We start from the raw sequence: 18342 nt of genomic DNA, 5'->3' as shown, positions 1-18342 counted from the left end.
TCTGCTCTTCCTCTAAAGATTTCTAAAATGTCCATTGTGCCTCGGAGATATTTTTTCCTTCTGTAATTAATTACTATGTAGTTGAGAAGACCCAAAGACTAGCTAAAAAGACTGAGTGCTGAAACATACGAAAACAATTAGAAAAGAAGTACAATCACGTGAAACCTATAATTCAGTTCAAAAAAAACCTTTACTTCTCCAATGGGAAACACCAAGTAAAAGAACTCAAATCTCCATGGCATTTTAATTCAGGGGAAGTGAATCTTGGTTCTTATTTTATCCTCTTAAAAACAGAAATCTTGGCTCCTTTGGCAGAGTCTTGTATTTGGGGGGTAATTAAGTTAATGCAATCATAAAATAAAATAGAAGAAAAAGTAGTTCATACACTTTTACTTCAATGGAAACTCTAATAAATATCAAACTCCATGCATTTATTAAGAAGTCCTATTTTCTGTCCCTTGATGCTTAGATACCTCCTAATATACTGTTTGACAGGAAGCTTGGGACTTCTAGGCTTCAAACCTCTTGTAAAAATCGAATAACACGCACCTTTGCTCCTTTTTGTATATTGTCTTAAAGATAATGCAAGGAGGTGTTTGAGAATACTCGAGAAACAAACAAAAACCAGTCTACGGAAGTAAAGCTTTGTTCTCTGTCTACATGCCCTCCCCTCGCACACGTGCCTCTATACTCCCACCCCTGCCTCCAAACACAGACTTTCCCAGCTGAGAAATGGGCCACAGGAAGTATCCTGGGCCTCTTGTTGGGTTCAAAGATGTCATGGCCAGAATTATCTGGATGTCAAAGACAGAAGACTGAGGTTAAAATGATTTGAGAAATGTCAGCATATTTCAGTGATTTATATTCTTATTTTCCAGACACCAAGACTCCTTTTCTTCTTCATGATACGCATTTCATTCCAGTTAAGTTCCTTTTTGCCACATTAAAAGCAGGATCCCAAATGTGGATAAACTTAGAATGACTCTCAACTCTGTTGTGGCCTGTAAAAAGTAAGTGACAAAGACGTAGACATGCCAGGCTGGTGGCATGGTATGCATAAAACCTTTATGAGAGAGCTAGCAGCTGAAAAATCTGTCTAACAAATGAATTCTGAGTGTTTGGAGCAGCTGCGTTGGGTTGTTATTGGGGACATTCTCTGGGAATATGCATAATTGTCCTGAACTCAATTTTAAATGCTAAGTCAGAAGATCTGAGGTGTGATGACATTAACTGACCTGCAAACTTCTACTTAATAGAGCTAACCTACATGAAATAGGTAAAAATTAAGCCAGATGTCAGGAAACATGGACAGTAGCAAAAATGACCGCAGATATATAATATACATTAATCAGAATTACATTTTTAAACTAACCATGATTCTATGTACACTGAATGGGAGTTGTTATAAAAGAGTTCAGTGTTTTATTAAAAATATACCTCCTAGTTGCTGAAGTGGCACAGTACACTCATGGAATTCCCAGCCTTTGCCCAAACTCTTTTTTTGTCTACGTCACCTGGGTGTGCCCAATTAGCTTAATGTAGCTCCCCGCTTGTCTCTCCTTAACCTTTTGGATACTCTATAGGTGATGGTGTCTTTGGCAAATTTCACCTTAAAGAACACAGATATGATCAAAATGAAGGTATGTGTGTCAAATATATGAAGATTACAATTTTTCGTAAATTCATACTCTTATCTGTTTCCCTTATAACCTCCTGGGCTTAAAGGTAGAAGCAGGAGAACTCTGAATAAAGGCACCTGGGAAGAGGGTATTACTTATCTTTGTATCCTCTACATCTCGTCTGGTCTTTGGTACAAATAGATGCTCAAGGGATATACAAAAGTGTATGTCAGATCAGGTCTCTAAATAAAAATTTAAAGAATATCTGGATTTTTTAATTTGTTTTTAAGATTCTATGATGTTACTCTTCACTACTTCAGAAACCCAGAGAGCTGCTTATAACACAAGCATGATTTTTTTTTAGAAATTTCTAGAAGCACATGTTTAGGAAGGGATGATTATCTGTGGGATACCACAGACAGGGAAGAAGTATATCCTCGGTTTTTTATCAATACAAAGCTACTCTCGATTAAATCCATATAAGCCAATGATGGGCATTTCAATTAAGACGTAGACCACAGAAACAACCACTTGTGGAGGAGTACAGGGAAATGGAAAATGTTCTCTTAAATGTGTGGGAAACAGATGTGGTATTGTGGTCAGAGCATCCAAATGTAGCCACCAGATCAGTGGTGACCAGTTCTGCAAGTCACTTACTATCACCAATCTTCAGTTTCCTCTTCTAGAAAATGGGTATATCACTTACCTCTTAGAATTAAATAGAACAGCAAGTGGCAAAGGAATTTCAATTGTCAATTTGATCTGAACGTCCCTTTGTCAAATAGATTCTGACTGCACAATTATTTGTTAGTATCATTGTGGTTATTATATAAAAAAAATTAACCGGCTTCTCAAGACGCTACAGAAAACTGTGGAATTAAAGTTTTCTGTGGTTTTGCTTGCCGAAGGTCTCCATCTCAAATGTAACATGAAGCCATCAGGGGTGTATACTAGTGCCTTTGTAACAATTAAGAGAAGTAATTACTCCATTCTTTGTTTCTGAATCAGCATGCCTTAGAAAATAAGGAGTCCAATAAACTCAATCCTATTTACTACTCCCTTGGGACAAAAAAAGTAACTGGATTTTTGTAAGCCAGCCACTCTTTCTAAAGAATATTCCCCATTTCAAAGAAACTGATTATTTTCTGGTGATATGTAAAGTGGGATAGTGAGCCATTTAGGAGTAGTGTGAAAATTAACAAGCCACAAACAATAGAAAAATAAGCCCACAAATGACTGTCCACAAATGCACGACTAGGACAAGGTCTAACCAAGCAACAAGGAGCTGACTGTTCACCTTCATTTAAAATAACCAAGTACTTAGCAGAGACATGCCATAAGGCAAAGACTACGATCTATTTCTGTTTGCTCAGAGCAGGGAGCTGAGATGCAACTAGAAAAGCAGAAAGTGAGAAAACAAAATGAAAACTCCATCTCACTAAACAGATTCTAAACCCTGGGCATGCAGAAAGCCAGCCAGGCCAGCCCTCAGCCAGCAGACCTAACCTGGCAAAGCGCTGTGCTGCTGGCATGACCTTGATTCCAGCTTGTTGTAGCCTTCTGCGCTTTTGGATTTCAGCAGCATCTTTTTCTTCAGCCTTGGGAGCTGGTGCCACCACAGCCCCCTCTGAAGAAGGGTGCTCCTTAGCACCGCCGTTGGGTAATTCTAACCCACCATCAGAAGGCTTCCCGCCAGGGTCCACTTGGCCGACTGGGTCTTCTTCCCCAGGAGAACCCACTTCACCTTCCTCTTCCTCTATGGTTTCAGGATAGCTAGTGAGTTGGACAATATGGTTTAACAAACTAACAGACTGGGCTGGGGAACAGACCATATGTCATCTCCAGGCCATTCTGATGCTACTTTTCACTTAAAAAAGAAAGTCATAGCACACAATATAATCCTGGTAATGTGAAGAAAATTAAACACAGGCATTTGTAAATTAATATAATGCACCATACTCTCGACATTGGTTAAGAGCGATTCCAAACTTGATACTGAAAGGCAAAAAGATTTTTTCTGTTGAAAAGGTAAAATTCATTAGTTTTGTTCAATAATTAAAACTTTTAATAAAATGATTATTCAATGGAAAATCATAGATAGTAAAGGTGGACTATTAGAAAAGTCACTTCTATTATAAGGTTCTTGAAGGCAGGAACTGTGTCTTATTTACTATTGTGTCTTCAATGCCTTAAAGACAGCACCTAGCACGTAGTAGATGCTCAATAAGTACCTAATGAATAAATAAATACAAAAATATGATCAGAGACTTAGGAAAACACTGTTTCTCTAAAGATATGAGAAATCCAATGTATCTTCCATTTCTGAGGACTGTTTCTACATGTGATTGGGAAGCATGTTTCATGCATCACTTACATAATTGAGCTTGGATCTAGATAAATTTGCATCTAGATTTTTTTTTAAAACCTCTTTTTGTGTAAAGGTAAGAGTCTTTCTACACCTAATCTTCCAGGATGGAGAGTCAGGTAGTCTCCACATGAGGACATGGATAACAGATCTGTGCTCAATGTCCCATCAACAGAACTGGTTTCAAAAATCTGCTCGTCAGACAAGTAGAGTACTTGTTGAATACCTACTGTGTGCCAAGCACTGTTCTAGGTGTCCTCACGAAGCTCCTATTTTATCATGGCAAGCTCTCTCCCAGGATCTGTCCTGCCCACTGCCATCTGCAATCTACATCCAAGCTCTGAAATGGTTATTTAACCCCATTCATGTCCGGGAGCTGTAGTTCCTAAACCATAAGCCCAGGTAGGAGCAGGGGTAGCTCAGGCCTCACCTGAAGGGCCTCTCCCCACCCAGGGGGGAGGTTGCGGTGCTCCAGCTCTTCCGGTACTCCTCTCGCTCTGCTTTCTTTTTTCTCAGAGGAGCAGGGACATAGGCCGTCTGATTGCTTTTGTTCGGGAGGTACTGGTTAAAAGGCACTGCTGATTTCGGCTCACCGTGGGAAGTCCGCCGTGCAGACATGTCATCTTTCTTCACATCTGGCAGTTTCCGATGCGGCAAGTCAGATTCAGAGTCACTTCCTCTCCCTGGGCAAGAGAGGACGGGTGCTGAGAAAGTGTGTCGGGCTAGCAGAAAAGTTCCCAAGGGCAAGTGCTCAGTGTTAGGGATGTGGTTCAATCTGTGGGTTCCAGGGATTCCTTCCTTAAATTGTTCACTTGACAAATCTGAAGTATAAGTCTAGATTAGTACTGGGAAAAGCTCTCAATTTAAATCATGAAAAAAGAAAAAGGGAAACGAAAAACCAAAACTGAGCACCAAGTTAAAAAATAGAGGTAAGCCTAACTGGATCTGGGAATTACCATTAGTAACACATTTGAATAGAACTATATGCCTGCTGAGATTCTGCAACTCTCAAAAGAGGGAAACATAAATTAGCCAATGGAGTTTATACTGAGCACCTGTTGTGGGTCTTACACTGTGCTAAATATTCTGACAAATAAGAATTAGAAACGATTTAGGGACCTTTAACCAATCCCTGAAATACCTAAAGAATTTAAGTTATAATCAAGAAGTGCAGGTGTGTAACAACAACAGGCGCTCAGAAAAGTGACTGATTTGGATTATACCGAGGGTTTGCCTTCCAGGAAGTGGTTTAAGTTATAATAAATGCGTATTCCTCTGCATGGAAGCTCTTCCTAGTCCCCATAGCTGGAGACAGTCTTTTCTTCCTGTAAACCCAATGGTCCTATCATCTCATCTTTTCTGGCACTTATACTTTCTATCTTGTATTTTGAGAACAAGGCCTTTGTGCACAGTGGGCATTCTCAAGTCGTCTGAAGAATAAATGAATTGGTTTGGTTTAAAGAGCGTTTCAGACAATGCAAAGGAATCCGGTGTTACCAACATCAGCCTTTTGTTGGACAATAGCCCCAGTAATTATATTGTATCCTTGTTACTATTATTTATGAGAATGAAGCTATCATAAGTAAACACTATGGTATGGGTAGCCACCATTTTAATGCTGGTTGAAAACTCTTAATCAATAACAACATTATAAGCATAATATCAACTCTGTTGATAACAAATAGAAATATTTCTATTTACACTTTAAAAAAGAACCTTAAACTAAAGGTGAAGAGATGTGGCAGCCTGGCAGAGACGGGTAGAGTACAGGGCATTGAGTCAAATCCACTTCATTTTGAGCTCTGCCACTCACTAGCTATGAGAATTTGCATTTACCACCTTAAGCCTCAGTTTCCCAGTCTGTTAAAATGAGGATAATCATCCCACCTACTTCTTGGTGTTGTTGGGAGGAACAGATACATGTGAAACTGTTGGTACAGTTCTTGGCACAGAATAACCACTTAATAAATGCTGGCTATTCTTTATGTCATAATACTTCTGGATCTGTCAGAAATGAGCTGTGAGCTTCTAAGCTTGTCTCTAACACACTTAAATGTTCTTTTCTGTAAAATAGGAATAAAATTATTTGCCCTGGAGATTAGATGACATAATGGCTTTTAAAAGACTGTAAAAGTTAAAAGCACTGGCCATAAACAAGTTGTTCATTGTCATGGATGAAATATTCAGTTTATGAATTATTCATGCCACTTGCTTTTAGTCTCCCTTCTGAAGTTTTGACCATTTCACTACTTGTTAGTATTTGATTCATAACTTAGCTCCAATCCCACCCCAAATCTTTAAACAAGTACAGCTGTCTCAGTGTCACAATAAAAGGTTTAGAGCCCCCTGTGGATTGCTTTATAAACAAATACTAATACTACCTTACCTTGCCAAGCTCTTAGATGTGTTTCCCCATTTGATATTATTCCTATGGTGAAACAGAGGCTCAGAAGAACTGAAGAAGTCCCATCTCCATGGCTGGTTAGTGATGGCTCTGGGACTCTGATTTCTGTTCTCTATTTGTGTATACAATAATCTAAATATACTATCTATAATATACTGAAAGTCTCAAAATATGTTGTTCAACATGTAAACAGACCACTTTTTTTTCCCCAATTATTCTCTGACAATGTCTTCAACACTTTAAGAAATGTTCACCTGCAAATACCCCAGGGCAGAGTGGCACATCTGAAAGAAGCATAGCTTTATGGACTTAGAGACAAGAGTCTAATTTCAGCTCCACCGCCTACTAGCTGTGTGACTCTGGGAGATTTAAACCTGCTATACCTCAGTGTCCCAATAGGATTCACAGAAGTGATATCACATAGCTCTTACAGGCTGTCACAAGGATTAAATGAAATGGCATAAGGCACCTAAGAAGTGGCTGGCATGGCACACCCTTGGTAAATGTTAGAGCTCTTCTTATCTAAGGCCTTCAAAAGACTTAAAAAGATTTGCACTTCATACTGCAAACATGAAAATCTTCCAGGGTGGCTTCTCTGTTCAGGACCAAAGTTAGAAAAATGCAACATAGCACACAATGATGATGCTATTTTATCAAAGTCTGATCCTTCATTTCCATGGGGCTACATACATCTCTCTCTCTTCCAGCAACTAGGGGGTCTTTGTTTTATTTCACATATTTTTGCCATATGCACGCCAAACTCTTTGGTTTTTAATCCCTCTCTAGGGCAGCACTTAAATTTCTCTCATTCCTTATTTTTCTCCCTTACCTCATCTTTCATATAAATGATAAGAATATTCATTTAACACAATGGATCATATTTATAAAATATGTTACTTTAAAAAGCACCTAAGTAGAAGGTTTTGTAATGGGCTTCTTCAATGAAGCCCATTAGGCGGCCTCAGAAGGGATGCTAGTGATGGCGAGAGAATAACTGGGCAACAAGACAGGTTGGCTGAATCAACCCTGGAGGTCTATAGCATCCCTATCAGGCAGCTCTATGTCCAACCCACAGAATTGGCACCTCTCATGAGTGTGGCTCTTGACTGTCCTGATTGAATAGGTCAGTGGGCATCAATAACAAAGTAAAGATCTCCATACAGTATTGACCTAATATAGAGTTGAAGGATTTCATGGTAAGACTTTCCCTAATTGATTGTGAGCCCTAGGAAATAAATTTTCAAGACTTAAAAAAAAAAGTTCTTCCAAATTTGGAAGTGTTTATTAGGACCAGCAATTTTCTTGATTAGTGTCATTTTAGAAAACATATCATGAACTCTTATGAAATCCAGCATCTATTTGGCTAAAATTATACTACATTTTTAAAAGGCAGATTTTAAAAATGTGTTGTTTTCTTTAAAAACCTCATTAGGTCCTGATTAGTTTACAAGAACATAAGCCTTAAGGTATCAGGCTGATTGGTGAAATCTGTGTATAAGATGCTCCTTCATGGAGAGTATTTTGTAGAAGCTTAATTTCATGTTATTTTTTAGATGTAGAAAACATTTATAAAAAGATTCTAGCTTATCAAATGTAATTGCTGCAAACTAAATTGTGGCTTAGTACATATTAGTACAATATTAGTAATCACCATCTCAAATCCCTTCAAGATGTGACTCATAAACTCTGAACCCTTTGAAGCTGGTGACAGAATAAATAAAAGATCTACATTACCAGTTATAAAAAACTAGGATGAAGAAAACTAAATAATTTTTTAAAACAATCAAAATAATATGGAAGAAACAGTACAGTAACATGTTTCGTAAAGGTAAATCTACTTTTTGGTTATGTTAAAACTCAACTAAATCATGGACTTGGTATTTAACTTCTAATACTGTGGGTGGTTCTTAAGATGTCACAAAAAATTTTAGAAATGTTTTTCAAGCAGCTCACAATGCATCATGGAATTCTTTAGGAGTCACATACTATGTGGCCCTCAGGCTAATCTATTTGCTGGAAAGTTTAAGTCACAAACAAAAGTATTAGTTCAGTCATTTTTTAATAAGACATCTATGAGTATTAGGCAAAGAGAAAGAAATGTGGGTAAATTAAGCTTAAGAGCATTAATTTTGGACTCACACTTCTTGAGGCTAAATTGACAGTGATTTTTGTCACTTAAAAGTGTTGGGGCAATTACTTAACCTCTCTAAGGCTCATCTGTAAAACAAGGATAAGAAGGAATGTCTCGCAGCTCCACAGGAGAGCTAAGTAGGGTGCTGTGTATCTCCCAGATCTGTGCTGAGGATTAAGTGTGATACCATGTGTCAAGTAATTAATTCAGGACCTAGACACATTAAGTACCCAAGTATTTCAGTAACATAGAATTTTACCACTGAAAGAGATCTTTTACCTACAAAATGTAATTGTGACCTTAGAGAGTAGCTTAGTCTAGAAATATTATAATCAATCAAGAAATACATTAAAAAATGGAAATAAAAAACAAATTCCCCTGCAGCCTTGATATCTTTCTGCAAGTTTACACATGCAGAACCCACCCATCCTCCCTTCCTAAGAGTACAAAGATGCAAGCTAAGTAAGGCAAAGAGCTTTGGAAAACTACGCTTTAAATTTATATCAGTTATGTGACCACACATTTTTGTAAAAAAAACCAGTCGTATCTTACAGGTGATACAAAATCCATGGTATTTAAATCAAGCTTTGGAAAACTACGCTTTAAATTTATATCAGTTATGTGACCACACATTTTTGTAAAAAAAAACCAGTCGTATCTTACAGGTGATACAAAATCCATGGTATTTAAATCAAGCCCAGTCTCAGAACAAGCAGGGAGTCTGGATTGTGCACTATACATTAACGGCCACCTGCATCGGGCTAGCCAACTGGTCAGGTATCATAAGCATCAAACATATTGCCAAAAGCCGTGCCAATTACAGCTGAATAACCCCAGGCTTCAGGACTTTCATGAGTGTGGGCAGTGCATTTCCAGTTGGCTGGAAGTTGATCCATTTTCATGATACAGTGTGGTACTCACTCAAACATTTCCCTTCCTCACACCCAGAGTACATAAACTTCTGGCACACTTTATGAGCCAATGGTCTGCACAGCATCTTGATTCACTGAGACCAAGGGAAGAATGATGTAACACATTTTCCAATACAAGATATGCTCAATGAGGCAATGTTCAAATAAACTGCTGGCAAAGCCAATCAAAATTCTAAGAACCATGAGAAACAACATCCAAAGACATTTTCCTACCAATTTATAGAATTACCAGGTCCCAGCAAGGTGGATATGAGGTCCATCTTCTCAGTGCCCATCCTTCTGCTGGTGACAATACTGTCCCTGTTATTGTTTAATTCCACGACATGCAGTTTATTAAGACTCTAACCTACCGTCGCTGCTTCCCCTGAGGACTACATCTGGTGAAGGTGTCTGCCGGGAGCGGGAGCCAAAGGAATCCAGGCTGTCGAAGGAATCATCTCTGCCATGGCGAGGGGGAGAGAGAGAGTCGCTGCGCTCGGAATCCCAGCAGTCGATGTAGCCACTGTCTCGGATATTGCGCTTAGGACTCTCAATGTCATCAGTCTCCTGTCCAAACACAAAACAAAAGGATTATAGACATTATTAGCACAGCAGACATAGAGCCCACAATATCAAGAAAATCAGTCTCCAGTGTTCTCCAATATATCCTGCATATTGTGTCAGTATGGAAAGGTCATGGCAACCAGTGATGGGATCGATTATCCACAAGTCATAGTTCTGCTCTTCAACCCTTTTCTGCCGCAACTTTCCCAATCAGAAAATCATGCACAACATCTCAAAAAAGTCCCAAAGTAACTCATACACCATAATGTTAAAAATAAAATAAAATAAGCAAAGGAATTCCTTTGTAGGACGTGCCTCTGCAAGCTGCTTCCATCCATTGCATCCAGATCCTCTGACACATTCCACAGCGGGAGGTGTTGTCTTCCTCACCCCCACCCTCCAAACCACAGGAGAAGAAAAAGGAAGAAAGTGAGAGTCCACATGCCTCTTGGAGCTTCAGCTGCTGTCTCACAGCTAGTTATGGGAAAGAAAAACAGAAAGGCCCTTATGTTCACAACTGTGTAGAAAGCCAAGACTAAAATGCTGTATCAAGTGCAAGAGCTGGGAGCTGAATGGCACGGCCAGTTTGAAAAGGGAAAAAACCAGGCCACCCGTGGCCATCTGTGGCCAAGGTGGTCCCCTAGGAACCACAAGATGAAGCTAGAAGCTGGTTCTTCAGCTTGAAATAAAGACGTGGACATCAGCTGGACAGGCGATTTTATTGGCTTCCGTCAAGTCACCACGCTTAGTTTCTTGGTCACATCAAGTTAAGCTTTGGGGAGACTGTAGAAGATGTAAAGCAACACAAAGGCTAGCACAGTCTAAATTCTCCTTCTTAGGGTATAATTATGTTGTCTGTGCTTTTCATGCAGGAGCCCAGTAGTTTTCTGTCTGATGAGTCAAATCAGTCCATTGTGCTATTGCTACTTAGTTGTTCTCGTAACAGTGTGCATTAATAAAGGAGGTGAGAACTACCAGCTTCCATAAAATTTTTGGAATATTTCATTCACCTGTCCTTTTCTTATCCCCGTTTGTCAGACATAATGAGAACCAGCCTGCATTGGTGGGCGACTTACAATATCTGAGAAACTCCATTTACCTGTTTTACCACTGATCATCTTCTGCTTCTTGTTATTTATAAGATGGCTAATCCTACTTTAGAGTGTTTTAGGTCCTTCTTTTCCAGCCCAATCAACCCCTCTCCACCCACCACCCTCTGGTTGTGAAAGCTATTCATTTCACAGATATTTACTGAGCATCTTCTGTGTGCCAGGTAATGTTCCAGTCCTGGGGACACAAAATTATACAAAAATCAACAAATACCCTCACCTGTCCTTTTCTTATCCCCGTTTGTCAGACATAATGAGAACCAGCCTGCATTGGTGGGTGACTTACAATATCTGAGAAACTCCATTTACCTGTTTTACCACTGATCATCTTCTGCTTCTTGTTATTTATAAGATGGCTAATCCTACTCTAGAGTGTTTTAGGTCCTTCTTTTCCAGCCCGATCACCCCCTCTCCACCCACCACCCTCTGGTTGTGAAAGCTATTCATTTCACAGATATTCACTGAGCATCTTCTGTGTGCCAGGTAATGTTCCAGTCCTGGGGACACAAAATTATACAAAAATCAACAAATACCTTGTCCTCATGGCCCTTATGTTCTAGTGCAGAAGATAAAAAATAAACAGAAAAACATATAAATGAACATGAAGTTGGTCGATAAGTATCACGAAAAAAGTAAGGCAGGTTGAGGGACTGGAAGTTGATGGCGGTTGCTATTTTAGGAGAGGTCCTGCATTTATTTGCCCCTCCTTTTTATCCCCTTCTTCTAGTAATACCCCTCACCCCCTGAAACAGGAGTGGGTTAGGACAATCACAGCATTCCTTGCCCCTGATCACAGTGACTGACTCAGGAATAGGTCCCACGCTAGCCAGAGGACATTCCTAGGAATTTTACACCTGGAACCAGGGAGAAGAATTCTCTGGTCTTGTGGGGCAAGGAATTAGAAGCAGGTCATCCTGGGCATGATGTTGGCCATGGTCCCTGTTATGCAGGAATGTTTGCCTATTGGAGGAGAGAATGAATTCAAGGAGAGATAAGTACAGAAGAAGAACCTAGACTGTTGACTTTCTAGTTCCAGTCCCTGACATCTCTAGTCCTCATGGTTTCCCCTTCAATCTCAATATTCTCGTAGTAAACCCCCTTTGTTCAGCTTAAGTGTCCCTCCTTTGTGAGACCTTCCCTGACATATCTAGGTTCGGTGAAAGACCACTGTCACTATGCTTTCAGAGACTCTTTTTGTATACAGCAATAGCAATAATCTAGGAATACCTTCTATATACCAGACTCTATGTACCATAGCTGGCTGTACGTGTGTTACCTATATTATAAAACTTAAAAAGTCGTACCATAGTTAATAATTTTTATGCACATTTCTCCCACTAGAAAAATGAATATAAAAATTTCTGGCTAGTTTCCTTTGTGGAAAAAAAATTAATTTCAAATTTATTTCAGCCTGTTTACGTGCAGAAGAGATTCCAGTTGTCCCCTGTTCTCCACTTCTCTAAAAAAACACGCACAATTTTTAGCTGAAATAGAGTCTACTATTTATTCCCAAGTCTTTCCTTGCAGTTGGATATGGCTATGTGACCAAGTTCAAGGCAGTAAGATGTAAGCAGGGTGTAGTGTATAACTTCCCAGAAGTGTGTTTAAAGGGAGAGCATAGGCCCGTCTTCCCCCATTCCTCTTCCTTCCTCCTGGCTTAATGTGCACATGATGACTAAAGGCTGAGCAGCAATATTGGGCCGGCAGGAGAGAAGCCATGGGTTGGTGATGCTGGCACAAAAGATAGAAGGTGCTGGGCCTTCTGCCATGGAACAGACATGAAACCCCCACCACCGCCCTTAATCGTGTGTCCAGACCTTGTTTATGTGAGTCAGAAATAAAATTCTATCTTATTTTAGCTGTTATTTTGAGTTTTTTGCATTTCCCAGCGAAATCCAGTTCTGATAAAATGAGATAGTATATATTATAGATGAAACTAATATTTCCAGGTGCTTGGATAGACCTGTGAAATTCAGGACATTTACTCTATAGAGAAATCATAGTACCATAGCTGGCTATATTAGTTCAGAGCCATGCTTTGCCCAGAGATACTAACTACTCCATCATTTCCTGGGATGTTACCTACATTCATTAAAAAAAGATAACAGCTGTTAACAACAGGTCATTTCAAGTTGTGTTACTGTCTCAGTAGAAAGGGAAGCTAGTAGGGTTGAAGAAACCAGTAACTGCTCAGATTACAGAGGAGCTGGACTGGAGGTAAGAATGTTAATAATGAGAGTAAATCAGTTTCCAGCAGAATCTAGGAGGGGAACTGTGAGGTAGAGCTTTTAAAGAGTTTTAAAAAGATGACCCATCTATTATTAAGTCCAAATTTAATATAAAAACAATAAACATTTACACTTCCCAAACCCAGGTTGGAACGTACCTTTGTAGTTTCTCTAAAAATAGAGTTAGATGAAAAATTAAAGGACGAATAAAAGCTATGGGTAAAAAACAATGTGTCATGCTTAAGTGTGTGAGTGCGTTTGTTTTATTTTTAAGGGACTTTAGCTTAAAGGACTTTGTTTATTGCATTACAACCAATGTGAAACTTTGTCCTTTTATAAACACGTGAGCCAGACTGGCTCCTGCCAAATGTGAACTGTTAGAACTATTAGTTTTAATTTAAGGAAAGCAGAATAAATTATTAGAAAGTTGAAACAAATTCTTACTTTCAGTATGAAAAGATAAATTCTAAAACACTGAATGTCTCTTAATGAGGTTTCATTAGCTCATTTATTTTGCATGTTAGTGAAATAAGGAAGAGCAAGTCCTTAATTATTTGTGCTTTTATTTGGGTCTTATCCAAAATACATGGAGGCTGATTACAAATGAGCCTCACCTGTTCACTAAGGCTGGCTGGGGGGCTTCTCCTGAGTAAAACTATATACACTAGTACTTTGCATGAGTTACGTACATTGAAGACCCTTAAAAAGGAATACTCAGGTGGATACACATTAAACATTCCACTGTTTCTTTGACAAATTCCTACCTTAGGTCAGTCTTTCCTGTGATCAAATAGACAAATAAAGCTTTTGATGATGTACAAAATGCTTTCCAAATTTACAGGTCATTCAAATACAATGGCCATGAAATACACACACTAGAAGAGAATGCTTCACATTTATCAGAGCTTGTCCAGGGTAGATGCCCCGAAAAGAACTTGGCTGACATTACCTCACCCACATCAAGGTCCTGACGGGTGAGCAAAATGACCTTTAGGGCAAAAGTGCAGAGTAAGTCTTCATTTTTGTATAATACTGTATTGTTTCATTTGAGCATTATTCCCCCAAGAAAACAAACACTGAGCTCCTTGGCATATAAAGCCATATACTGACAGATTGGGTTTGCTCTTTGGAATTTAAGTTGGATCAAGCTCAGATCTCCTATTCTCCAAAGGGTAAGAAAGTTCAGGTACGTGTGTGAGGTGTGAAGCAAAGACGTCATTGGTAAGACTAGTGCTCATTCCTTTGAGTGCATGACATCTTTGGCCTGTACAATCCCACCCCATGGAACTGTAATAATCTTACAAATAAGAAAATGTGCTGCTTTCCCACGTTGTCTAACACTCAGGGGATAAAGAAGTAAAACAAAGTTACCTTTCTCATCTGAGCCAACAATCCTTCAAACTCCTTCAGGTTCAGTGTAGTTCCACTATAGGACGTACAGCTGTTTGCTGCTTTTCCCAGCCAGTAAATGGTAACTAATACCTGTAAAAGAAAACAGTGCACAAGAACAGGAGAATTTTCCCCCAAGAATGATGTTTAAACTAAGGAATCAATAATGGTCCAGTCACAGGAAAGCAGGAAGCACAGAACGTGCAAGACTGATTTACAAAAGCCACCATCCATGAGGTATCCATAAAACATAAAATCATTTTAATAAGAACCCAATGCTCTATCAGTCTACACAAACATGATTCAGTAGTGAAAATAAGACTCCAGTTTTAGGAAACATTAGATTGTGAGAAAGTGATCTCTAAGACAGCAAGAAGGAAAAATAAATCCTACAAAGTTACTTTCATGTAGTGAAGTTTTCACAATTAGGCAGCAACATTTTCCAAAAACTCTTTGGAGTCTTTACCCAGACAAGCAATGAAAGAGACTGTCAATTCCTTGTAAGAAAGGTGCTCTTGAAGGCCCACAATTTCTACTTGTGGGCTCAAAGGTTCTGCTAAAACCAATGACAAAAATCCCAAAGGAGAGACAATGTTTATTAGTGGTTTGCAGCACAGGTTCCACAGAATATACCTAATTAAAGTCAAAAGAAAGCAATATAATGAAGAATATGATCTGCAGATACCTAGCTTTGAGGTATGGTTGGATTCCCACTAATCTGAGATGGGAAATTTTTAGCCTTGACAAGGTTGCTACCAATTAAACAACTTTGGATGTTTAAGAATGTCTATGAATATTCAATGGTCTGAAGCTACAGTACTAAATTAATTTTGTTCTGTCTTTCCAAAGAAACTGTCCAAAAAAGCAAATGCTCTTTACATTGACTTTCCTGTAAAACCCAGCAGGAGTCTTCTGAAGATGAGCTACTCAAAACTGAATGATGAGGATCTGAAGGCTATGTAACAGCTAAGACTATTATTTTATTTTCACATTCTGTCTTACTGTTTTTTTTGGTTTTTTTTTTCCTTTTTGTCTTTTTTCATGACCGGTAACGGGATCGCAACCCTCAGTGTTGCACCCGCACCGCGCTCAACCAGTGAGCAGACCGGTCTCTATATGGGATCCGAACCCTCAGTGGGAGCACCGCTGCGCTCCCAAGCACCGCACTCTACTGAGTGCGCCACCGGGCCAGGATCGCAACCCTCAGTGTTGCACCCGCACCGCGCTCAACCAGTGAGCAGACCGGTCTCTATGTGGGATCCGAACCCTCAGTGGGAGCACCGCTGCGCTCCCAAGCACCGCACTCTACTGAGTGCGCCACCGGGCCAGCCCTGTCTTACTGTTTTAACCAGGCTGGGAAGTACTTATTGTACCTCCTTCCACATGGTAGGCCAGGAAGTGTTTTGGACAACGTGATACAGGTACATGGTTCCAGCTGGCAACAGGCCCAAGATATGGTTCTTGTGCATCAATGCTAGGGTGTGATTCCGTTTTCTCCCTCTGTGTGAAAATGTTACTTATGAATCCTTCAAAACTTCTAGAAGGTCTTTTTTTTTTAACTGATTACTTGCAAATAAATTTCCAGAGAACAGATGATTCCAAATGTCAGAACATTAACTAGGACCACAAAATAACTAATGTGTACTAAGAGTCTGAGGCTATTTTGAAAGATATAATAGAAGAATGGAAGATAGACTGTGTTGTGTTTTAGATTATGGGTTTTCTGATTTATATAAAATTGTATGGCATATATCTCTAGTTTTATAGAGAAGATAAGAATGAACATGTCAAGCAAATATAAAAGCACCTGGGAAATTTTTTAAAAGTTGCAGCTAATTCTTCTATTCTAGATATAGAAGGTCACTTCTTACATTAAGTTTAAATTTAAAATAAAAGAGCACTTAACATAATATCCTTTTGAAAATAAGATCTAATTATAAAAAGTTGATTTGGGGAAGTACTAATAAAAACTCAAAAGATTAACAAGAGAACAAAACACAAAAAGTACAGGCCATGGCCATCAAATCTATTCATATTATGCTAATCTTTCCCTAAAACAATTTGTTCAAATGCTTAATTTAATAATACCATCTGTGCCTACAAATGGAAAGGGGCTAATGTGAGTGTTGAGACTGATGATTTTGTTTTTAAGAAACCAAATCACAAACAGAGCAGAAATTTTCATTTGTTTATTTCTGGATCAAGTGTCTATCTAATTAAAGAGAAATCCCCCAAATCTACTATTTTTATTTCCATTACAGTCATTAATTATTCTATCAGAGACACATGTGCTTTTTCCTAGGAAGAAGTCTTTCCAGCAAGGCCTACGAGAGGCATTGAACTTAGCTAAATTTTACAATTGAACCATCAAAGTCAGAAGAATACAAGTTTGGATAGGGAAGTTATAGCACTTACATTTTTCAGCTTCCTACTATAATCAAGGCTCCTGGGTAAAGAAAAGGAAAAGAAAAGATTGTCAGAATAGCAGTTTCTTCATTGTCATCTTTCTTTAAATATGTCTAAGATGTACTTGTAGCTAACAAATATAATGAAACTAGAAGAATATGCTAGTTTTTTAAGGTCTATGATTGGTGATTTCAGGCACTGAATAAAATTATTTAGAAAAAACAAAATGCAGAAGCACAAGGTGGGATTAAAATTCCACAGTGCACCATGAAAGGATGAAGGCTTTGTAACTTCTGGAAAATGAAGAATTCTGCTTAAAATGGGGACTGTTTATATTTTTATTCTCAAAGCTTGTTTAAAATGGGGACTGTTTATATTTGTATACTCCAAGCTTAACTGTTGAAGATTCTGCCTTGATTCCAGACTACTGTCAAGCTGGAATCTGACTGCAGCTCCAAAATCCTCCTTATGCAAGTACTTGCAAAAAGGTCTGAAACCTTACTTAATTAAATAGATCTGAAAATATGTGTACAAGAAGCAATACTATCCAAATATTTGTTCTCTTCTGTTCAGGACATAAATTAGCACTAGGAATTAGCCATGAGCAGGAAAATATGCATGTTATGTTCAAATATACACACATACATCCTCAAATATACATAAATATTTACTCTCAAACCATAAAAAAAAGCTACTTGATGGTACCTTCTAAATATGCATACAGTGAAATACAAAAATTTCTCCAAAATTATATCAAAGTTTCTTTAACACATCAGCAAATAAACACTATGAAAAACAAATGCTGGTTTTCCTCTTTGCATAGTAACTTTAGTGAGAGGGGAGGGAGCGTAATTCTATCATACAAACCAGTCAAGAATTCCTTCAAGTGTTCAGACCCTGACTACTTCATCACAGTATATTCTGACCTAAAGCACATATTAATGAATAAGTGGACAATTTTAAGTGAATTGCAATTTGAAGAAATAGAAAACAATGTAGTATACTATGGAGGTAAACCCATTGACGGGGACTTAAATTGAAAAGAAAAATGGGTCTAATTTGAATTTGATAAAGAAAATGTTTTCATATTTCCTCTTTCTTTTTTTTTTTTTTCCTTTTTGTCTTTTTTCGTGACCGGCAACGGATCGCAACCCTCAGTGTCGCGCCCGTACCGGACCGGGACCGGCAACGGGATCGCAACCCTCGGTGTTGCGCC

The 18342-nt window shown here is 38.7% G+C and overlaps 1 protein-coding gene across 1 annotated transcript in view; it reads right to left on the bottom strand.

The window, feature by feature from the left end:
- Positions 1 to 18342, bottom strand: part of LOC103593755 (LIM and calponin homology domains-containing protein 1) — a 144238-nt gene that overhangs the window by 22038 nt on the left and 103858 nt on the right. Inside the window, exons 4-7 of the mRNA XM_008576808.1 lie at positions 17136 to 17166; positions 14703 to 14813; positions 9802 to 9997; positions 4415 to 4667 (exon numbers count right to left, since the gene is read on the bottom strand). Of these exons, the coding sequence (XP_008575030.1) occupies positions 4415 to 4667; positions 9802 to 9997; positions 14703 to 14711 (458 nt within the window). The 5' untranslated portion in view covers positions 14712 to 14813; positions 17136 to 17166. The remainder of the gene's footprint in view (positions 1 to 4414; positions 4668 to 9801; positions 9998 to 14702; positions 14814 to 17135; positions 17167 to 18342) is intronic.

Source organism: Galeopterus variegatus, unplaced genomic scaffold, assembly GCF_000696425.1.
Source record: "Galeopterus variegatus unplaced genomic scaffold, G_variegatus-3.0.2 Scaffold1406, whole genome shotgun sequence".
Classification (NCBI taxonomy): Eukaryota; Metazoa; Chordata; class Mammalia; order Dermoptera; family Cynocephalidae; genus Galeopterus; species Galeopterus variegatus.
This window is presented reverse-complemented; position numbering and strand designations above follow the sequence as displayed.